General features: G+C 41.3%; 1 protein-coding gene and 1 pseudogene across 1 annotated transcript in view; one reads left to right on the top strand and one right to left on the bottom strand.

Annotated features, from left to right (window-relative positions):
- The window catches only part of ANXA2 (annexin A2), a 42,886-nt gene that overhangs the window by 12,438 nt on the left and 14,112 nt on the right, over positions 1–16,336 (top strand). Inside the window, exons 3-4 of the mRNA XM_037502610.2 lie at positions 2,286–2,382; positions 14,281–14,375. Coding sequence (XP_037358507.1) covers positions 2,286–2,382; positions 14,281–14,375 — 192 coding nt within the window. The remainder of the gene's footprint in view (positions 1–2,285; positions 2,383–14,280; positions 14,376–16,336) is intronic.
- On the bottom strand, positions 11,177–11,500 carry LOC119239502 (COX assembly mitochondrial protein homolog; annotated as a pseudogene).

Here is a 16,336-nt window from a genome sequence, read left to right as displayed (position 1 = left end):
GTGACTGCCAGTAGCTCCATAGCGCTGTGTCTTTAATCCCTGTGCCACCAGATAAGTGGATTTTACAGGTGGTGGATTCAATTATCTATTTAACTTTATTTTCAGAGATATTATAAAATGATATAAACTTTCTCCTACTCAACTGCAGTTTGGAATCAAACAACATAGCACCTCCTAAATGAAGCCATGTGTTATATGACCCAACAACCACATTGCCTGCTTTTGTAAATCACTGATGGCCTAGTTAATACATAGAAAAATATTTTTCTTTAGATTTCCACCCACTATCTTGTAGCCATATAACATAAATAGTATTTCAAAAGGGCAGTTTGCCCTTACCTTTCCCTGAATGTGTGCTCCATTTCTATCATGTTAATCTCACTGGAAGCTTAAGTAGTGAAATTTGGTGGAAAATACTGTGATAATCCATTATATGTCAGAGCTATAAATATTTACTGGATTTACTGTTTGACCAAGATGATCACAAGTACATTTGCCTAGTTTTGAACTCAGATTTCTCGCTTATCCTGGAAGACATGTAAGAGGGTGGTATCTTAGTTGCTTATCTGTACAACCTCTATGCTATAAAACCAAATGGTGTGGGTGCTGGGGTGCCTCTAACATGATGCCAGTGGGCAGAAGGGTAAGTCAGGGCAAAGTCATCATGTTGTGATGGGCACACTGTTCTGGCAAAGGTGGTGGGGCTGGCAAGCTTTGCCATTGAAGGTGAGGCAGTGGTGGATAAGGCCAGTGGCCATCAACAAATCCAAACCATAAATTGTCTGTCTTTTACTTTGGAACTGGATAGCAGAGAGGAGGGAAACTATAAGGGCATTTCTTTCCTTTTTTTTTTTTTTTTTAAAGATTTATTTTATTTACTGATACAAGAACTCGGGTACAGGCCAGATGCGCGGGAAGGTAAGAGGATTCACCAGAGACAGAATGGGGAACAGAACAGGCAGACTGACGTAATACACTGCTGAGGGGAGCAGCGGGTGAGGCAGGAGAGGTCTCCTGCACCATGTGGGACCCTTGCCGGCCAGCTGGGATCGAACTGGCACTGCAGAGGCTGCGGACAGCCTCACATTGCGGTGCTCAATGGCCTGCGCCACCACGGGAGGCCCTATAAGGGCATTTCATAGGAGGGAAATGAAATGATACATTTCATAGGAGGGAGAGAAATGATACAGACATCTGCTATTGTCCTTTCTTCAATTTGGGGTGGGTGGATTCATCCTATCAGGAAGGGTAACGGGTTTTCAAAAGCTCTCCTTGGAAAAAGAGAGGGCCTTGTTCAAAAGCAGTAAGAAATAATAGCAAGAGTGCTGGCACATGTGATTGTGATTTTTTTTTTTTAAGATTTATTTATTTATACAAGCACTGGGTACAGTCAGAAGCGTGGGAGGGTGAGAGAATTCACCAGAACAGGGAACGGAACAGGCGGATGGACCAAAATACACTGCTGAGAGGAGCAGCGGTGGCGGCAGGAGATCTGCGCGGCAGGAGATCTGCGTGCCATGTGGGACTCTTGCGGGTGGCCGGGGATCGAACTGGTGCTGCAGAGGTTGCGGGCAGCTTCCACAGCCCAGAGCTCAACCGCTGCGCCACCAGGGGAGGCCCTGATTGTGTTTTGACAGCAGAGGAGATAGAAAGGAGAGAGAGGAACAGAAACTTGGTGGACATGGAGAGGATGTGGGACATGTGGCCTGACCATCTGTGATGCCTCAGCAATGACCAAAGTAGAGGTGTGGAGAAGAAAGACACTTCCCTTAATTATCTGATAGTCGGAGAGACGGCAGGTGTTCTACATTTGTTTTTTAAAAGAACTGTGAACTCAGCAACTTGGGCCCAGTGGAAATTCATGTGCCTGTAGCAAAAACTTGGCCAAACACACTTGTTATTCAGGCATCTCTACATTTCAGCTTGTTTCAAACTGTTGCCAGTCCAGTTTAATGCTCTTCAAAGCCTTTTCCAAATAAGTGGGCAGTTTGGAGTGCTGGGCTTTGCATTGTCTGCTTTTGAACCTGCACTGAAAGTAAGATGAAAAGTAGAAATACAGATAGCCTGTTCTAAACTAGCTCAGCCTTTTGAAGAAGAATTCTTAGTAGCAACAATGAAGTATTTTATTTTCTATGCAATGGCGTGTTAATACTTACCTACTTATCTAGTCTAAGAATGACTTGAGTTGCTAAAAGAAACAGTAGGGAAAAATCCCTTTTAGGAATTGATATTTCAAGAGGGTTTTGAATGTGTGTAATTTGAGGATGTTTGTCTTTTAACCTTAGCACGCTCCAGCAAGTGCATACGGATCAGTCAAAGCCTACACCAACTTCGATGCTGAACGGGATGCTTTGAACATTGAAACAGCCATCAAGACCAAAGGTAGGCCCTACAGGTCTGGTTGAGGCATTTTTAGTGGTTTCTTGATTCTCACTCAAATCTTCATACATTATGTGAAATTGTCAGTGAAGTGCTTCCAAACCCACCCCACCCCATACCTGCTTCTCTTCCTTTTTTCCACTCTTTCTCTCTCACTCGCCCCCACCCCTTCTTCCTCTTTGGAAAGAAAAAGATGTAAAACTTGAGAAAGTATTTTCACCTAGTAGTGGAGTAACAGGGAAAGAGGTGCAAGTTGAGTACCAGGAGTCTGAGCTGTGGGTGTGTGCTTTGGGTTCTCTTCTTCATTTTGAGGCCTTAGTGTCTCCCTAATAAAGAAAAGGCCAGTCATAGTGATTCCTAAGGGCCTTTCTTATTCCAAAGACCCTTGAATTCCATTTCATTTGTTGGAAAAATACTGGGAAATCTTCACACTTTGCTCTTAGATTGATTGAATGAGTAAAAAAATCTGGACTTTCTGCCGCTCAAGTTTTGCCCCTCCTCAAGTTTGGGGCCTGAATTAGAAGAGCTGTTGGAATGAGTATGTTTCCTCAAGTTCCAGAAGGAGTAAGGGAGGACCAAGAGGCATAAATCTTCCTTTTCAAAATAAAATAGATAAGCATTTAATTGGTGAGGTCTGAGTGAGAACCTGTTCGGGTCATTATGTTGCTTCCACAAAGGTAAATGTTCAGACTTTCTTGGCTTATGTTAATGAAGCACGTATCTTTGAGGTTGCCCCACCCCCAAATCCCTGGCAGCATTGCAATTATTGTGGTGATTCTAAAGTGTCACCACACTTTCCTCTGTTTGGGACAAAGCACTGCCTTCACTGTTAGGCCAGAGTGACCAGATCTGATTTGGAATCAGAACAGCTATGGCTTCACACCTTTGCTGAGGAGCCACAGGGCAGTGTTCTCTTCAAGGTAGAGTCACTTTAACCCACTAACACTTGTCTGCAATTCATGCAGGTCACTGAAAGACTAGGATCCTCAACCAGGATGACCTAGAAACCTATTAATAGGGTGACCATGTCTGGAGTATGCCCACATATTTACCAATAGTGCCCCCCTTCACTCCCAGAATTCTCATTTTGCAGGGAAATTACATGGTCACCGTTCCTAAAACCCTTGGAGAAATCCGTGACTTTGTTTCCAGATTTTCCTGATTCTTAGGAGGCAGAGGGCTTTGCGTCATCTGCCTCCACTCAACTTACACAGAGGCCACCTCCCTGCCTGAACAACTGCAGGGAGAACAATGAAGTGTACCAATGAGACCTTTAACAAATTTTCTATTTTGGTGCTTTTAAATGGCCATACTTGGCAAAAAAGTCAGGAAGTCACTAGTGAGAAAATGAAACCAACACGTACAGGCTTTATAGCACTATTGAAAGTTCTGGGTGGAATGTAGCAGCCAGAGCATGTGAAATCATGGTTCAAATCTTGAGTTTATCACTAACTTACTAGCTGTTTGATTCTGGAAAACAATATCCTTAAGCCTCAGTTTCCTTACTTTAAAGTAGAGCTAACCAAAGTGTCCACTCCACAGGGCTGTTGTGAAGTATGAAGCATTTCACATGGGGCCTGACATATAGCCAGTGCTTAAAATGTTACCTTACACACACACACACACACTCTCTCTCTCTCTCTCTCTTTCTCTCACTCACTCTCACTCACTCCACTTTCCTAAAACTCACCCTGTCTCACTATTTGGGTGTGCCTACATCCCTGGGGTTTCCCAACATGCCATTGTAGAACACACACTTAACTCATATAACAGTTAGCTCATCTGACAAGGATGGTGCCTTTTATAAGCTTGAGACAAAGGCTGCTTTTATTCCTGCCTGAGAAAGCATTTAGCATGCTGGAATGTAAAGATTGCACAGTGAACTCCAGTATCAGCTGAAACTCCCATGGTAATGAAAATACCATTAGGCCTTTTCTGAGCTAGAAGAAAAACACTAGTTCCCAAGCAGAAATGTCTGGAGGGCTAAGATTTGGATGGCTGATTTGCAGTTTGGTCCAAAGCCACTGACATCACCATCACACAACCATGGTTGCAACTGTTTATTGAGTGCTTGTTATGGAGGGCGTTGCACCAGGCTCTTCAGGAACAGTCATCTTAGGTAAATCTTAATCCTATCATCCCAAACTCCAATTGGGATTAACATGTTCCAGGTCTCTTGGCCTTGGTTCACACTAGAATTTGAGCCCCACACCTGTATTTTCAAGCATCCCAGAATTGTGCCATTCCATGCCAGGATTGGACATTTTTCTTTGCCATGAGCTATTTCCAGGGATGAAAAGCATTTTCTAGACGTGATTCTATTGCTGTGAATTACATGTCATAATTGTGGTCCTGCTGCAGGTCCCTTTTCCTCTCTTGTAGACTTCATGCCCAGTGAGTTCCACTTGGGACCACTTGGCATTTTTAGGTAACTAATACCACTTTTAAAAAATGAGCTAATTAAGATCTTGCTTTCCCTTTTAGAGTATCTTCTACCTTAAGTGTAATAGAGAAGCTTGTGCCACAACTTAACACTGCTTCCCCTCAAACCCTTCATGGGAGGCCTCTGTTAAATACAGGGATTGTAAACTGGACAGGCCTGGCGGGGGAGGAGGTAGTAGCAGGGATAGACCTGGGTGAGATCAAAGGGCTGGTACTGCCCACACTGGCTGGAAGATTCTGGAGCAGCTCTTATCTCTCACTTGGGCCATTAGGTGTCTGTTCTTTCAGTGGGCCTCTTTGCCTCATCCATTTTCTTTCTAGCTTTGTCTCTAATCTACCTCTTTCAGGAGTGTGCAGCCCCTTCTAGTGGGAGTTTCAGTCCTCTTCTCACCTCCAGATAATGCCCTTTCACTTCTCTGCTGGAGCCCATATACAGCCTCTTCAGTGAACTTTCTCTGAGGAGATGGTATCAATTATTCCTCCTATCAGTCTCATATTACACACGTACTCATTTGTAGCTCTTGTCACATTGTTAAGGTTAATTAATAATGTATGGGTTTGTCTTTATCACCAGAATCTGAGCTGCTTGAGGGCAAGAACTTTATTTCATTAATCTTACTTACACACCCCCTGGGTCTGTGAGAAGGTAAAAATTTATCCCAAGTAGTAATCAAAGTTTATGCAGACACCAGATCGCGCAGGTAAGTGCATAAGACTGCCAAATCGAGGCATCAAAGGACAGTTCCAGAATCTGGACAGTATCCAGAAAGGCTCAGAATCCCCTGCTGAGCTTGATCCACTTTCACAAAATGAATTTAGCTCACTTTCATAGGTCTGCTTTGTTCTAGTTTGAAGGGATCTTACCATTTCTGTTACCTAAGCCTAATGCATGATTGTCTTGTACATGCTCAGCTTGAGATAGACTATGCAATTACTTACCTTAATTTATGTCTAGTTAGAAACAGAATAAAGTCATGCAAAGGTAGTAATATTGCTTAATTAACAAGAGGTTTCTGAGTCTTAAATCTGTAGGAGTCTCTTGGTCTAGATTGGCCTTGGGTTAAATATATACTGTGGAGTGTACAACACAGCTGTGAATGGTTTACCATATGGGTCCAAATAACTAGAAAGGAAAGTCAGCTAAATTAGAAAAGGATGAATCTAGACTACATAAAATAGATTGTAATTAGAAGCAGCACAACCCCAGAGTTAGTGTAAGTGCCAATAAACTGGTACAGCTTTGGTCTCTCTCTTTCTGGAAGGGGAGGGTAATGAGTTGCCCTATTATTATTGCCAGTTTTGATTTTAGCAGTATTTGTGTTCTCCGGAAGGGATGCAAAAGCGGGTGATTTTTCCCCTTCTTCTTACAAGCACAAGTATAGAAGCATAACTGCAGCAAGATTTTGCACTTTTTTTTTTTTTTTCTTATAAAATGGAACTGCTACAGATTTCCAGCATGGTCAAAAAACTAACATCCCTCATCAGCGGAAGGCAAGTGAGAATATGTGTTTTTGGTTTCACCTGCACACCTGGAGGTGTATTCATACAGCTGAAATAGCAATTAGGAATATATTCTCTCCTGAAGATGGATTGGCTCTGAAAAACAGCCTCTTTCCTCTAGGGGAGGGGCAGGCAAGGAGGGCCCAAACCCACAAGAGTCTGAGTGAGAGTGTGTTTGTGAGAAGTCTTTGTGATTCATGTAGCCCAAGGCCTGATGGCTGCGAACTGGAAGGAAGAGAATCTTCCAAATTGCCAGGGTCTTTCCCTTGGTGTTCAAATTTATACCGAGTTCTCAGCTTATAGGGCTGCTGGGAACACAGGGACCAGCCCTGATTCGTGGCCACCTTTGCCCTGATTCATGGCCACCTTTACTCTGAGCACAGATTTTCTTAGAAACATTCAATGACATATTTTCTCTAGATGATTGTGTTAGATGCCAAGCCTGAACCAAGAAGCTTATGAAAACATAGTTGTCTTTCTAATTATAGGCTTTAGCTTTTGTTGCTGCTCAGCTTTCATTTTTATAAAGACTGTTACCTCTTTTCCCTGCCACCCAGGGACAATGAAAGTAAGCAGATTCTCATCTGGTATCCCCAACGCTAAGAATAAATAGTAACCTTTTTACTATTAATTGAGTTAGTGTGGGTATGTTGGTTCCTCTTGAATCTGTTCAGATTGTTTTTCTGTCTCATGGGACTTGATAGAGTAGCAGGGAACACAATGGTGCTTCGCACTTTGTGCATATTCCTTCATTTATAGTTTTACTGGATTTGAATCTGGAGTGGTTGCATAACTAGTGTTTTCCTGTTGGTCCTGTAGAGTGACTATGTCTGGAAGGCAGACAGCTTTCTGGATTATTAAAGCACCCAGTGGGATTACGAAGTACATGGCACATTAAAACCATTCTAAGGGACTCAGCTGAGGTGAGATCAGAGCAAAATAGAAACAGAAGAAACCTGACTTCTGGGCCAACCTTCTCTCCAGGCACTTAGCTAAACTTCTCTCCAGGCACTTAGCTAAACTACTTCCTTGAGTTGGGCCCATGATTTAGAAGAGGTGCAGGACTCCCCTGTCTCTTCCCTCCCGGTGTAGTGCTTGTTTTCTATTCCATCTCCCAGGCCTTGAGGACTAGTCATCTCCGTGTGGGCTTGGCAAAAATGTTTCTCGTTCTATGTCTTGTATTTTCATAGACCAAAAAGCAAATACAACAGAGAAGCTAAATGGACAAGGTAGAAAATACAGTCCCAATTATTAACTCAGCTATTCCTTTCTATGTTCCATAAATTCAGTATTCTTATGAACTGTGTTTTACGGGCTGAGAAACTAAGGCATGGGGAGTAGCTAGTACTCTCCAGAACTCAAGGTTCTGAGTTCCACCTGGTTGTCCGTGCACTACATCTCTTGCTGCTATTCATCCAAAACCTCCATGGTTTGCACCTTCACCCACACGGATGTCCAACTCCTGATGAGACCTTGTGGAGACAGTGCTCACTTCTGCAGCATGATCCAGAGGGGTGACTGACAGCCGGACCTCTGGGCCAGGCAGCACTCTGGCTGATGGTGGGAAGGATAATTTTGGGTAACTGCACATGCAGGCATGTGCTTCTCTGTCCCTGAAATCACTCCCAGTAGACAGATGAATTGTCTTAGGCTTGTTCAGAGGACTGCCTCCTCCCACTGAGTTATTAATGGCTTTCCCAGAAGAGAGTCTTCTAGCTCTTTCTGTTTAAAAAACCTCAGTGGGTCATCTCTTTAGTGACCATGCCATGCATTGTTCCTGGGTGGCAAATGATTACCTACAGATTATTAAATGTATGTACTAAATCCGAGTTCAGTTCCGTAGACGTATAGAGACACTGCTATCCCAAATTCTCACTAGGAACTTGATGGAAGAGTGTGGTAAAAGCATCAAAGTACAATTTCAAAACAGTACAAACGTGACTCCTATAAATATAGGGTGAATACATGTCAAATATTTATTTAACTCATTGAGATAAGGCTGCTGTAAAAGTTTGAGAGATTGCATGTTTTTGGGCCCTGAGAAAAGAATGTTGGGATAAGTTTCCTGGGCTGAACACAAGACTGTCAATGTCCTGTAGGGTCCTAGTGTCACAACCTTTGGGGTTATCCTTGCCACTGGACCAAATCTACAGGTTAACCTGTAACTCCACAGAACTTGTGCCCTAATCAGTGGTAAGTAGCAAGTCCAGTGAGAGCACGTACCTGGAGAGACAGCCACACTGGGAGTAATATGCTTACTCCTCTTGCCTTCTTTTCAAGCTTTGGATGATTTCCTGTAACAGGAGGCAAGATAGCCCAGTGTAGTGATCTAGGGTCTTTAATCCTGGTTTGGATCCTAGCACTACAGTTGACTAGCTCCTGTGACCAGGGGTAAGTCCTTGCCTTCTGTGAGCTTTGATTTCTTCATCAATGAAATGGGGTTGACAATACCCAGCTCACATAGATGTGGTGAAAACTACATGATAGAATTATGTAAAGTAGCTGGTAAAATGCTGGTATGTAGTAGCTGCTCAGTAAATGTCTGCTATTATAATAAACTATGTCCACTTGTCCATACCCGTGTATCTGTGCCCTCTCTTTTTGTGGCCTGCCTCTGACTTTCTTGTTATGGGTGATAATTTTCTGAGGTTTGATAGCAGTATGCCCAGTAATCTAAACCTAGACTTGGTTTATCCCATGATCTAGGTAAGGAGGGGACCTGGAAGCTTTCCCTTACTTTTCATCCCATCCCCCCTGCCCTGAGGGCCTCCTGAATCCTTATCAAACAAAATGAAATCCATTTTCTTTGTGCAGTCAGTGTGTCTTGGCAGATGTGAGTCAGCATCCTGTTCAGAATGGCCTCTTGGTTCCTTGCCATGGACAATAGAGACACACATTTTCCATGGAATGCCAGATGCGGAGCTGACTTGGGGTCTCCACCCGCAGAGAGGGGGAGGAAACTCCGGGAGGCAGATTTTGTGGTTTTTGATTCAGCCATTATTTTAGGCTGTGTGTGTTCTTTATGCTTTAAAAATACAATGTTGGTTTAAGGGGCCCACGACCCTGGAGTTTTTGGCTTGGGTCCTGCTGTCAGCGGCGCCTCCCTGTGGCATCATTTGCGAAGCTGTTACTTCAGGTTCACTAGTTTTTAGAACAGTGACTGACCTTTTGGATGCCCCAGATTGGAGTGTGGAAACATTTTTGTAGTTAGCCCATGAGATTAGCTATTTTCTTTCAAGGAATAAATATTTTAATACTTTGTGCTTTGTCCTGTCGGGAGCCAAATAACCTCATGTCTTAGTTCCACAGCAATCTTGAAAACTTAAACTTCTCTTAGTTTTGAAAGGAAATTTAAAAACTGCCTGGGTCACAGAATTTTCTGTGCTCTCATCCACATTCTGTAGGATCCCTCATCCTGCCCTTCCCATCACTGGTTCCCAATGTGAGCCTGAAACTTTGCTTAGATTACTTTGTGACCTACATCTAACCTAAGAGGAATGGGGTGGAAGAGAAAGCGCTATTCAGGTTTGTTGGTTTTTCTTTATGCTTTTGCCCCACCCACATAGTTTCTTTTAGACCCTGGCACTTCCACCCAGCAATCACGCCCCTATGCACTGGAGCTTGAGAACTCTGAAGTGGAAATCTTGAGAGGCAGCACCTCATTCCTGGTGTCTATGCCAGTGTTACCTTTGGTAAATTGAAAGCTTTCCTAGCACATTGGCACTCACTGGGCATCATTGATGATGACTGTGCTGACATGGGAAGCTGAGTATTCAATCTTCATCCTTCACCTACATCCTGGGCAGAAATGTTGAGTAACCGATGCCCCTTGCAACCTCAACCTGTACCGGACTATTTTCCACAGGGATAAATTGCTTCACCTTTTCTGAGAGCAGGTCAGGAGGAAGCAGCCGTGTTCTGAAGATAAGATGGTTAAATCCCTCTGGCAGATATGTGCATTCTGGGGACAATACAGGACATACTTTAAGGGGCTTTGACTAGGCAATCAGTCTTAAGCTCCATGATACCTCCCCAACCCCACCTTCTTTCCAGTTAATTTGGAACTTGCAGACCATGGTATGGGAGAAATAGCTTATGTAGGTGAGGTTCTCAGAAGGCGAAGGCTCCCACTTGCAGAAATAACCTCCATTTAATTTTTTTGTAGTAGTTGACATTAACACTGTGGAGGTTCACTTATAAGTCCAGTGTGTTTGATGCTGCATCTCAGCAGGCTGTTTGCTTGGTAAATAATTTAGGTAAAATACATTTAGCTGCCTTCAGACTAGTTGTTACTGCCTCCCAAGTAAGATTCAGGTTAACCACCCCTGCCCTTTATGGGGATTTCTCATAATTGGGTTGAATTCTGACTATGTTGGCTGGATGCTCAGCTGCTATGAACAGTAAGGTAAAAATCTGTTTGGTTTTTTTTTTTCCACTAAGAGTGTGGCATTGTACTGCTATTTGTGGAGTAAACTCTTTTCAGGTACCATTTCTTACCTGGGTTATTTGGACAAAGATAAGAGTTTTTCCCCCCTAATATTATGATTGCCCCTGCACCGCACAGAAATGGTTAGTAAAACTGACTTAAAATTCTTGTACATAGACAGATGTTTAAAGACCTTATCATTCCCTACCTCTCTTAGCATTTCTGTTGGTGATTCTTAAATAAAGGATCGTCGTCGTCAACTAGTTAAAATGCTGCTGCTGGGTCTAAAGTCCTAAGGAGTCTGTTTTGCAATTAAAAAAATCTTTATTTCAGATAAACTTTAGTATTTCCACAATTTAGGATAAATCCAGTACCTTCTCTTAAGTCCATTTTTCAGGTGGTTTCTATGAATATTAGAGTTGTGGAGTATCATTTGAATATTTGCCTACATGTTGTGGGGAACTTCTGTAGCCTTTTTTGGGTAGAAATTCTAGTTTTTCTGAATGCTTCCGTTTCCTTCTGGTATTCCAGTTTGCATTCTTCCTAAATGGATCATTATAGTTAGACAGTTCTTTCAGTGCAGAATTTCTTTTATAGCATTTTATGGTCACTGGATTTCAAGTCCTTGCAATATTTGGTAAAATCTTGAACTTGTTCAGAATCTCTCTCTTGAGTCTTTTCTCTAATTATTTTAGGGACCCAAACATCTTTTTCAACACTTCTGAGATGGTGCTCTGTAGGGTCGAGAGCCATCTCTGCAGGCAGGATGCAGCCTTGTGGCAGTTCCTGGATAGGGGACCTTAGGGAATCTTTAGTCAGTAAATCTCAGGTGGAGCCCAGGGACAGTGTTCATGTACTTTGTGTCATTCTAATTCAGAGGGCCCAGGGCCACATTCTGGCACGAATATAAACTTTGCACTTGTTTCTCACAGGGAGAATAATTTTTTTCAATGACTTTTTTCTTTATGAATATTTTGTTTTATTTTTTTTAATTTTAATATTTTTTTACATCATTTTTTATTTTTGTACGATGTATGCATTTTCATCTTGGTTATAGTCCCTGTAAAATTCCCACACCCTTGTTTTGATCCTATGCCCTTCTCCTCCCCAGTAGTGTGTCTCTGGTTTATAGTTGCCTGTTGATTTTGATTTTTACTTTATTGTAATTAGTCTTTTTCCTGATCCCTTATTTGGGTTTTCTAAATTCCTGCTTTGAATAATTTTTTATGGACCACTATTCTTGGTTTGCATTCAATCCAGCAGCCCCCAGTTGATTACAGGAAATATTAGACTTGAGATTAGAGGATAGCATTCTCAGATTTGGGTAAGAGAGTCAAGTATAAAGCAAAAACACATTTATAAAACAAGTAGTTTTCCCAACATAAAGTAGGAGCCATGGAATATTTAAAGAGAAAAGTGAGTGCACATGTGTAAACTTGAGTGTCTGTGTGTGTGTGTGTGTGTGTGTGTGTGTGTGTGTGTGTGTGAGTGATGTATGCATGCTTATGTGCCCAGGTGAACATATGCTAAAGTAACTTCATGGCCTCAATGAGTCGTTGGATAAATCTATCCTGTCCCTATCTAAGTGACACTAAATGTAATTTGAAGCTTGATTCTATCATTTAGTGTTTTGTGGCAGCAGAATTGGAGGTTGTTGTTTAAGGCCCTGTGCAGATATAGAGGGAGCGTAACTGTTCATACAGTGACAGCTCAGAGCTGGGCTCTGAGCTTCAGCTTCCCCATCTATAATCTAGGAGGGGAATTAGCTATCCCCATTTGGTTGCTATGAGGATTAAGTTTGTGTTGGGACGTTTTGAAAACCAAAGAGAATTGTATAGCTAAAGCTCCTAATTATGCATATTGTATGTTATTCTAATTCAAATATTGGAACCATGCTTGGAATAACTTCAGGTGAAGACACTGTCTGATTCTAGATCAATGATTATATGTCATTCATAGTATTTTTTTTTTAAAAAAACCCTTTTATGGTTTGAACTTTAAAATGCTAATTAAAAAAAAGGAAAACTTTAAATTGTCCATAATCCCACCACTCAGATGATCACTTAAATCTTTCATATAAACATTTCCAGTTCTATTTTTATGCATATGCATCTTTCAGAAAATTGGGTTATCTCAGGCATGCTATTCTGCAGTCTTTTTTACTTAGCAGTATATTGTGAGCATTTTTTCAAGTCAGTCAATACTTTGTACCATCATTTAAAATTAATGTATTATATCCCATTATATAGAAAAGAGAAAATTTATTTAACCAGTCTCTTACTGATTTTAGATTTTCTAATTCCCTTTATTTTTTGATAGTATATACAATGCTGAGATAAGCATCTTTTAAACTGATGAATCTCGATAGCAACTGGGTTTATTGACACTTGTACCTAAAGTACCTAAAGTCATAGGTGCTGACTAACATATTGGTATGAACTCATTTTGAAATGATTATTTGTATTAAGCACTTATTTTTATACCTAGAAAATCTAACTTTATCCTTTTTGACCTTTCCACATGCTTGAGAGCTGAGGTGATGAGTTGTTGTCATTTCCTTAAAGCAGCAGCGCAGTTCTGACTTTCTGTTGCTTTGGGACTCCTCGGATTTCCTTTAGGCCAAGCTGTTGTGGTTTACAAAGTTCATAATCAGTCAGGAGAGCGGCCTTTCACTTTCTGAATTCTTAAAATCATCCTTTAAGCTAAATGGCACGTTAGGAGTATTTCTGATATAAAATTGGAAACTTTCATATACCAGGAGGCATTGCTTATCTTTGTAAATACACATGTTCCAATTAAAATAGGTACTAAAATATTGTAGTGGTACTTCAAAACTCCCAATTTAGATTTAATTTAGATTAAAACACTTACTCTTTTTAATAAAGTTGTAAAATTGATTATTAAAATTGCCTATTGAAGATTAAAAGCAGTGGAACGTTTATTTTCCTTACAAAACAATTTAGTCTTCAATAAGTAACAATTGTATTAATCAATTATGCTATTAAAATACAACTGCCATATTAACTCTGACTCATTTGTCATGACAGTTTCTATAATTATAGAAATTATACCTAGTTGCTTATATAGCTGTAGTCTTGCCATAAATATAAATAATTATCTCTATTAATTCAGTTCACAGTCACTGTGTATTAAATCCCAGTTAAATGGCAATTTGGGGACCTTCATTTGAAATCCTCCTAAATCTTTGTTGTTCCATCTGACTGCCAAAGCCATATGAACACCCCTCCCACTGTTGATGTCAGAAACCAATTTATGAGTAAAATGTTTTTTTAAAAAAGCAAATATTTAAAAAGTCTACTTGGGCTTGAGGTTTGAGGCTGTTAGAAAAAATACATAAGAGCATGTATGTGTTGGGTAGAGGGTGCTGACGAAAAGAGACAGAGCAAATCTTGATTTCCTGGTATTTCAGTTTGAAAATCAGTACATGAAATCTTACATTTAAAATCTTCTATATAAGCCCAAAGGATGAGAGCAAATGGTTGAGTAATTATTCACAACTTGTATTTCCATAGGTGTGGATGAAGTCACCATCGTTAACATTTTGACTAACCGCAGCAATGAACAGAGACAGGATATTGCCTTCACCTACCAGAGAAGGACCAAAAAGGTACAAGCAATTTCAGGGATGGAGAGCATTCCTTGTTGACTTTATTTCTTCAGCCATAAGTTTTTGTTTTCATGAATTCTGGCTCTTGTGAGAAAGAGCCTTCTGTAATCCTTGGGCGTGCAAGATTTTCTTCTTATATCCTTGTAAGAATCACCCCTGCTCCCCATCACCCCTCACAGCCCCTGGAGTCCTTGTAGCTCATATTTAAACACCATGTCCTCCTCCAACTCAAAGTATGCGGTGGGAGCGATTCTGGGAATGGAAAACTAGAAAGGAATAAGCAATAATGACAATAGGTAACGGTTATTGAATGCTTAATTTATGCCAGGCATATAATTCTGTACATGTGGCAACTCATTTCATCTTAATGACTTCTGCTGGCTCTTGATAAAACGTTTCTAATTTAATCTTAGGACACTAGTCTCCTCTGAGTGTTGATCCTGACACATTCTCTTCAGTCTTAAAAGATACACTTGAATTCTTAAGAGCTTAGTGATGAACAGGCTTAGTTAGTGTTTGTTTGGTTTACCAGACTATCTTCAGTGTGCCATGCTCCTGCTGCTTAAAGGGGCTTTATGTGCTTTTCTCCTTGTTTATCCACTAGTGGTGAAGGAACAAACCAGTGCTTGTTCATCCGTTATTTTGTCGCAGTGTTGGGATATTTTATTTTTAAGAATAGACTGCTTTATTTTTAGCTTCTTGCTATTAAAAGCTTTTGATTTATTCCTGGATGGTGCAGTAAGCGTGGCTTCCTGCAGCTCCCATTTGACTTACAGCTTTCACTTACAACCACAGTGGAGGTGAGCTGGGAAGACTGAAAAAGATATTTCTGCTCTTGGAGTTGACATGATGCCCAGGGTCCTGGGGGTTATAGGTCAAAAACTGCTACAGTTTCCTCCTCCTCTTCAAAACATAGGAAAAGACATAAATTGCAAAGCATCTGACTTCCTTTATCTCATGTACATTAAAGTGCTTTTCTCAACAGTACTTATTGTCATCTTTTGTAGTAAGGTATAAAGGAGGATGCTTTGCCCAGTTTCCCAAAAGGACAGTAAACTGGTAGAGTCAAGTTTCAGCTGGAGCAGGAGGCCCACCTCTTTGGAGAGTATGCCTATAATGGCTTTTTCTGCTGTCATATGCAGAGTGTGATCTGGGAACACATTTGAGTGCATACACCTCAGTGTACCCAGAAACACAGAAGCTCATATCTTTTTTTTTTATAAACTTTTTTTTTTTTTTTTAAATAGAAGCATGTTATTTATTTATTTGTTTGTTTGTTTGCTTTGTTTATACATGCACCGGGTACAGTCGGAAGCGCGGGAGGGTGAGAGAATTCACCAGAGCCAGAGCGGGGAGCAGAGCAGGAAGAAGGACCGAAGTACACTGCTGAGGGGAGCAGCGGGTGGCAGGAGAGGTCTGCACACCATGTGGGACCCTCCTCCAGTGGCCGGGGAGCAGCCGGGGATTGAACCGGCGCCGCTGAGGCTGCGGGCAGCTTCACAACCCAGCGCTCAACCGCTGCGCCACCGGGGAGGCCCAGAAGCTCATATCTTGATTACAAATTAGATTAATGGAGAGCAAAGCACTCATATACCCTGTTGGAGGGAAGATAGTACCAGAATCTTCGTGGGGTTTGCTGGCCTCATGGGCTTTGATAATTGTGGGGCACTGCCAGCATTCTCTTGATTCTTGATATCTCTCACTTGGGCCAAGGAGAATTGTCATCTTTTACAGAATACATAAACTACTTGAGATAATTTCTGAAGGAAATCCTGGCAGCCAGGTGTTATTGTTTCAAATGAGTTGTTTGCATAATAAAGAAGAAAATCCTGTACTGCAGAGAACTTAGGTCTGTGGGCCCAGGCTGCCTGGATGATGAATTTGAACAGGAAGGGCAGAGTTAGTATGAGAGGAGCTGAGAAGATGGATTGGACATCTCGTGTTCATTTTTTTTTTTAAGA

This window comes from Talpa occidentalis, unplaced genomic scaffold (assembly GCF_014898055.3).
Source record: "Talpa occidentalis isolate TD23 unplaced genomic scaffold, MPIMG_talOcc4v2.1 talOcc4.11, whole genome shotgun sequence".
In the NCBI taxonomy this organism is placed as follows: Eukaryota; Metazoa; Chordata; class Mammalia; order Eulipotyphla; family Talpidae; genus Talpa; species Talpa occidentalis.
Note: the sequence above shows the minus strand (reverse complement) of the source record. Positions and strands in the feature narration are given on the sequence as shown.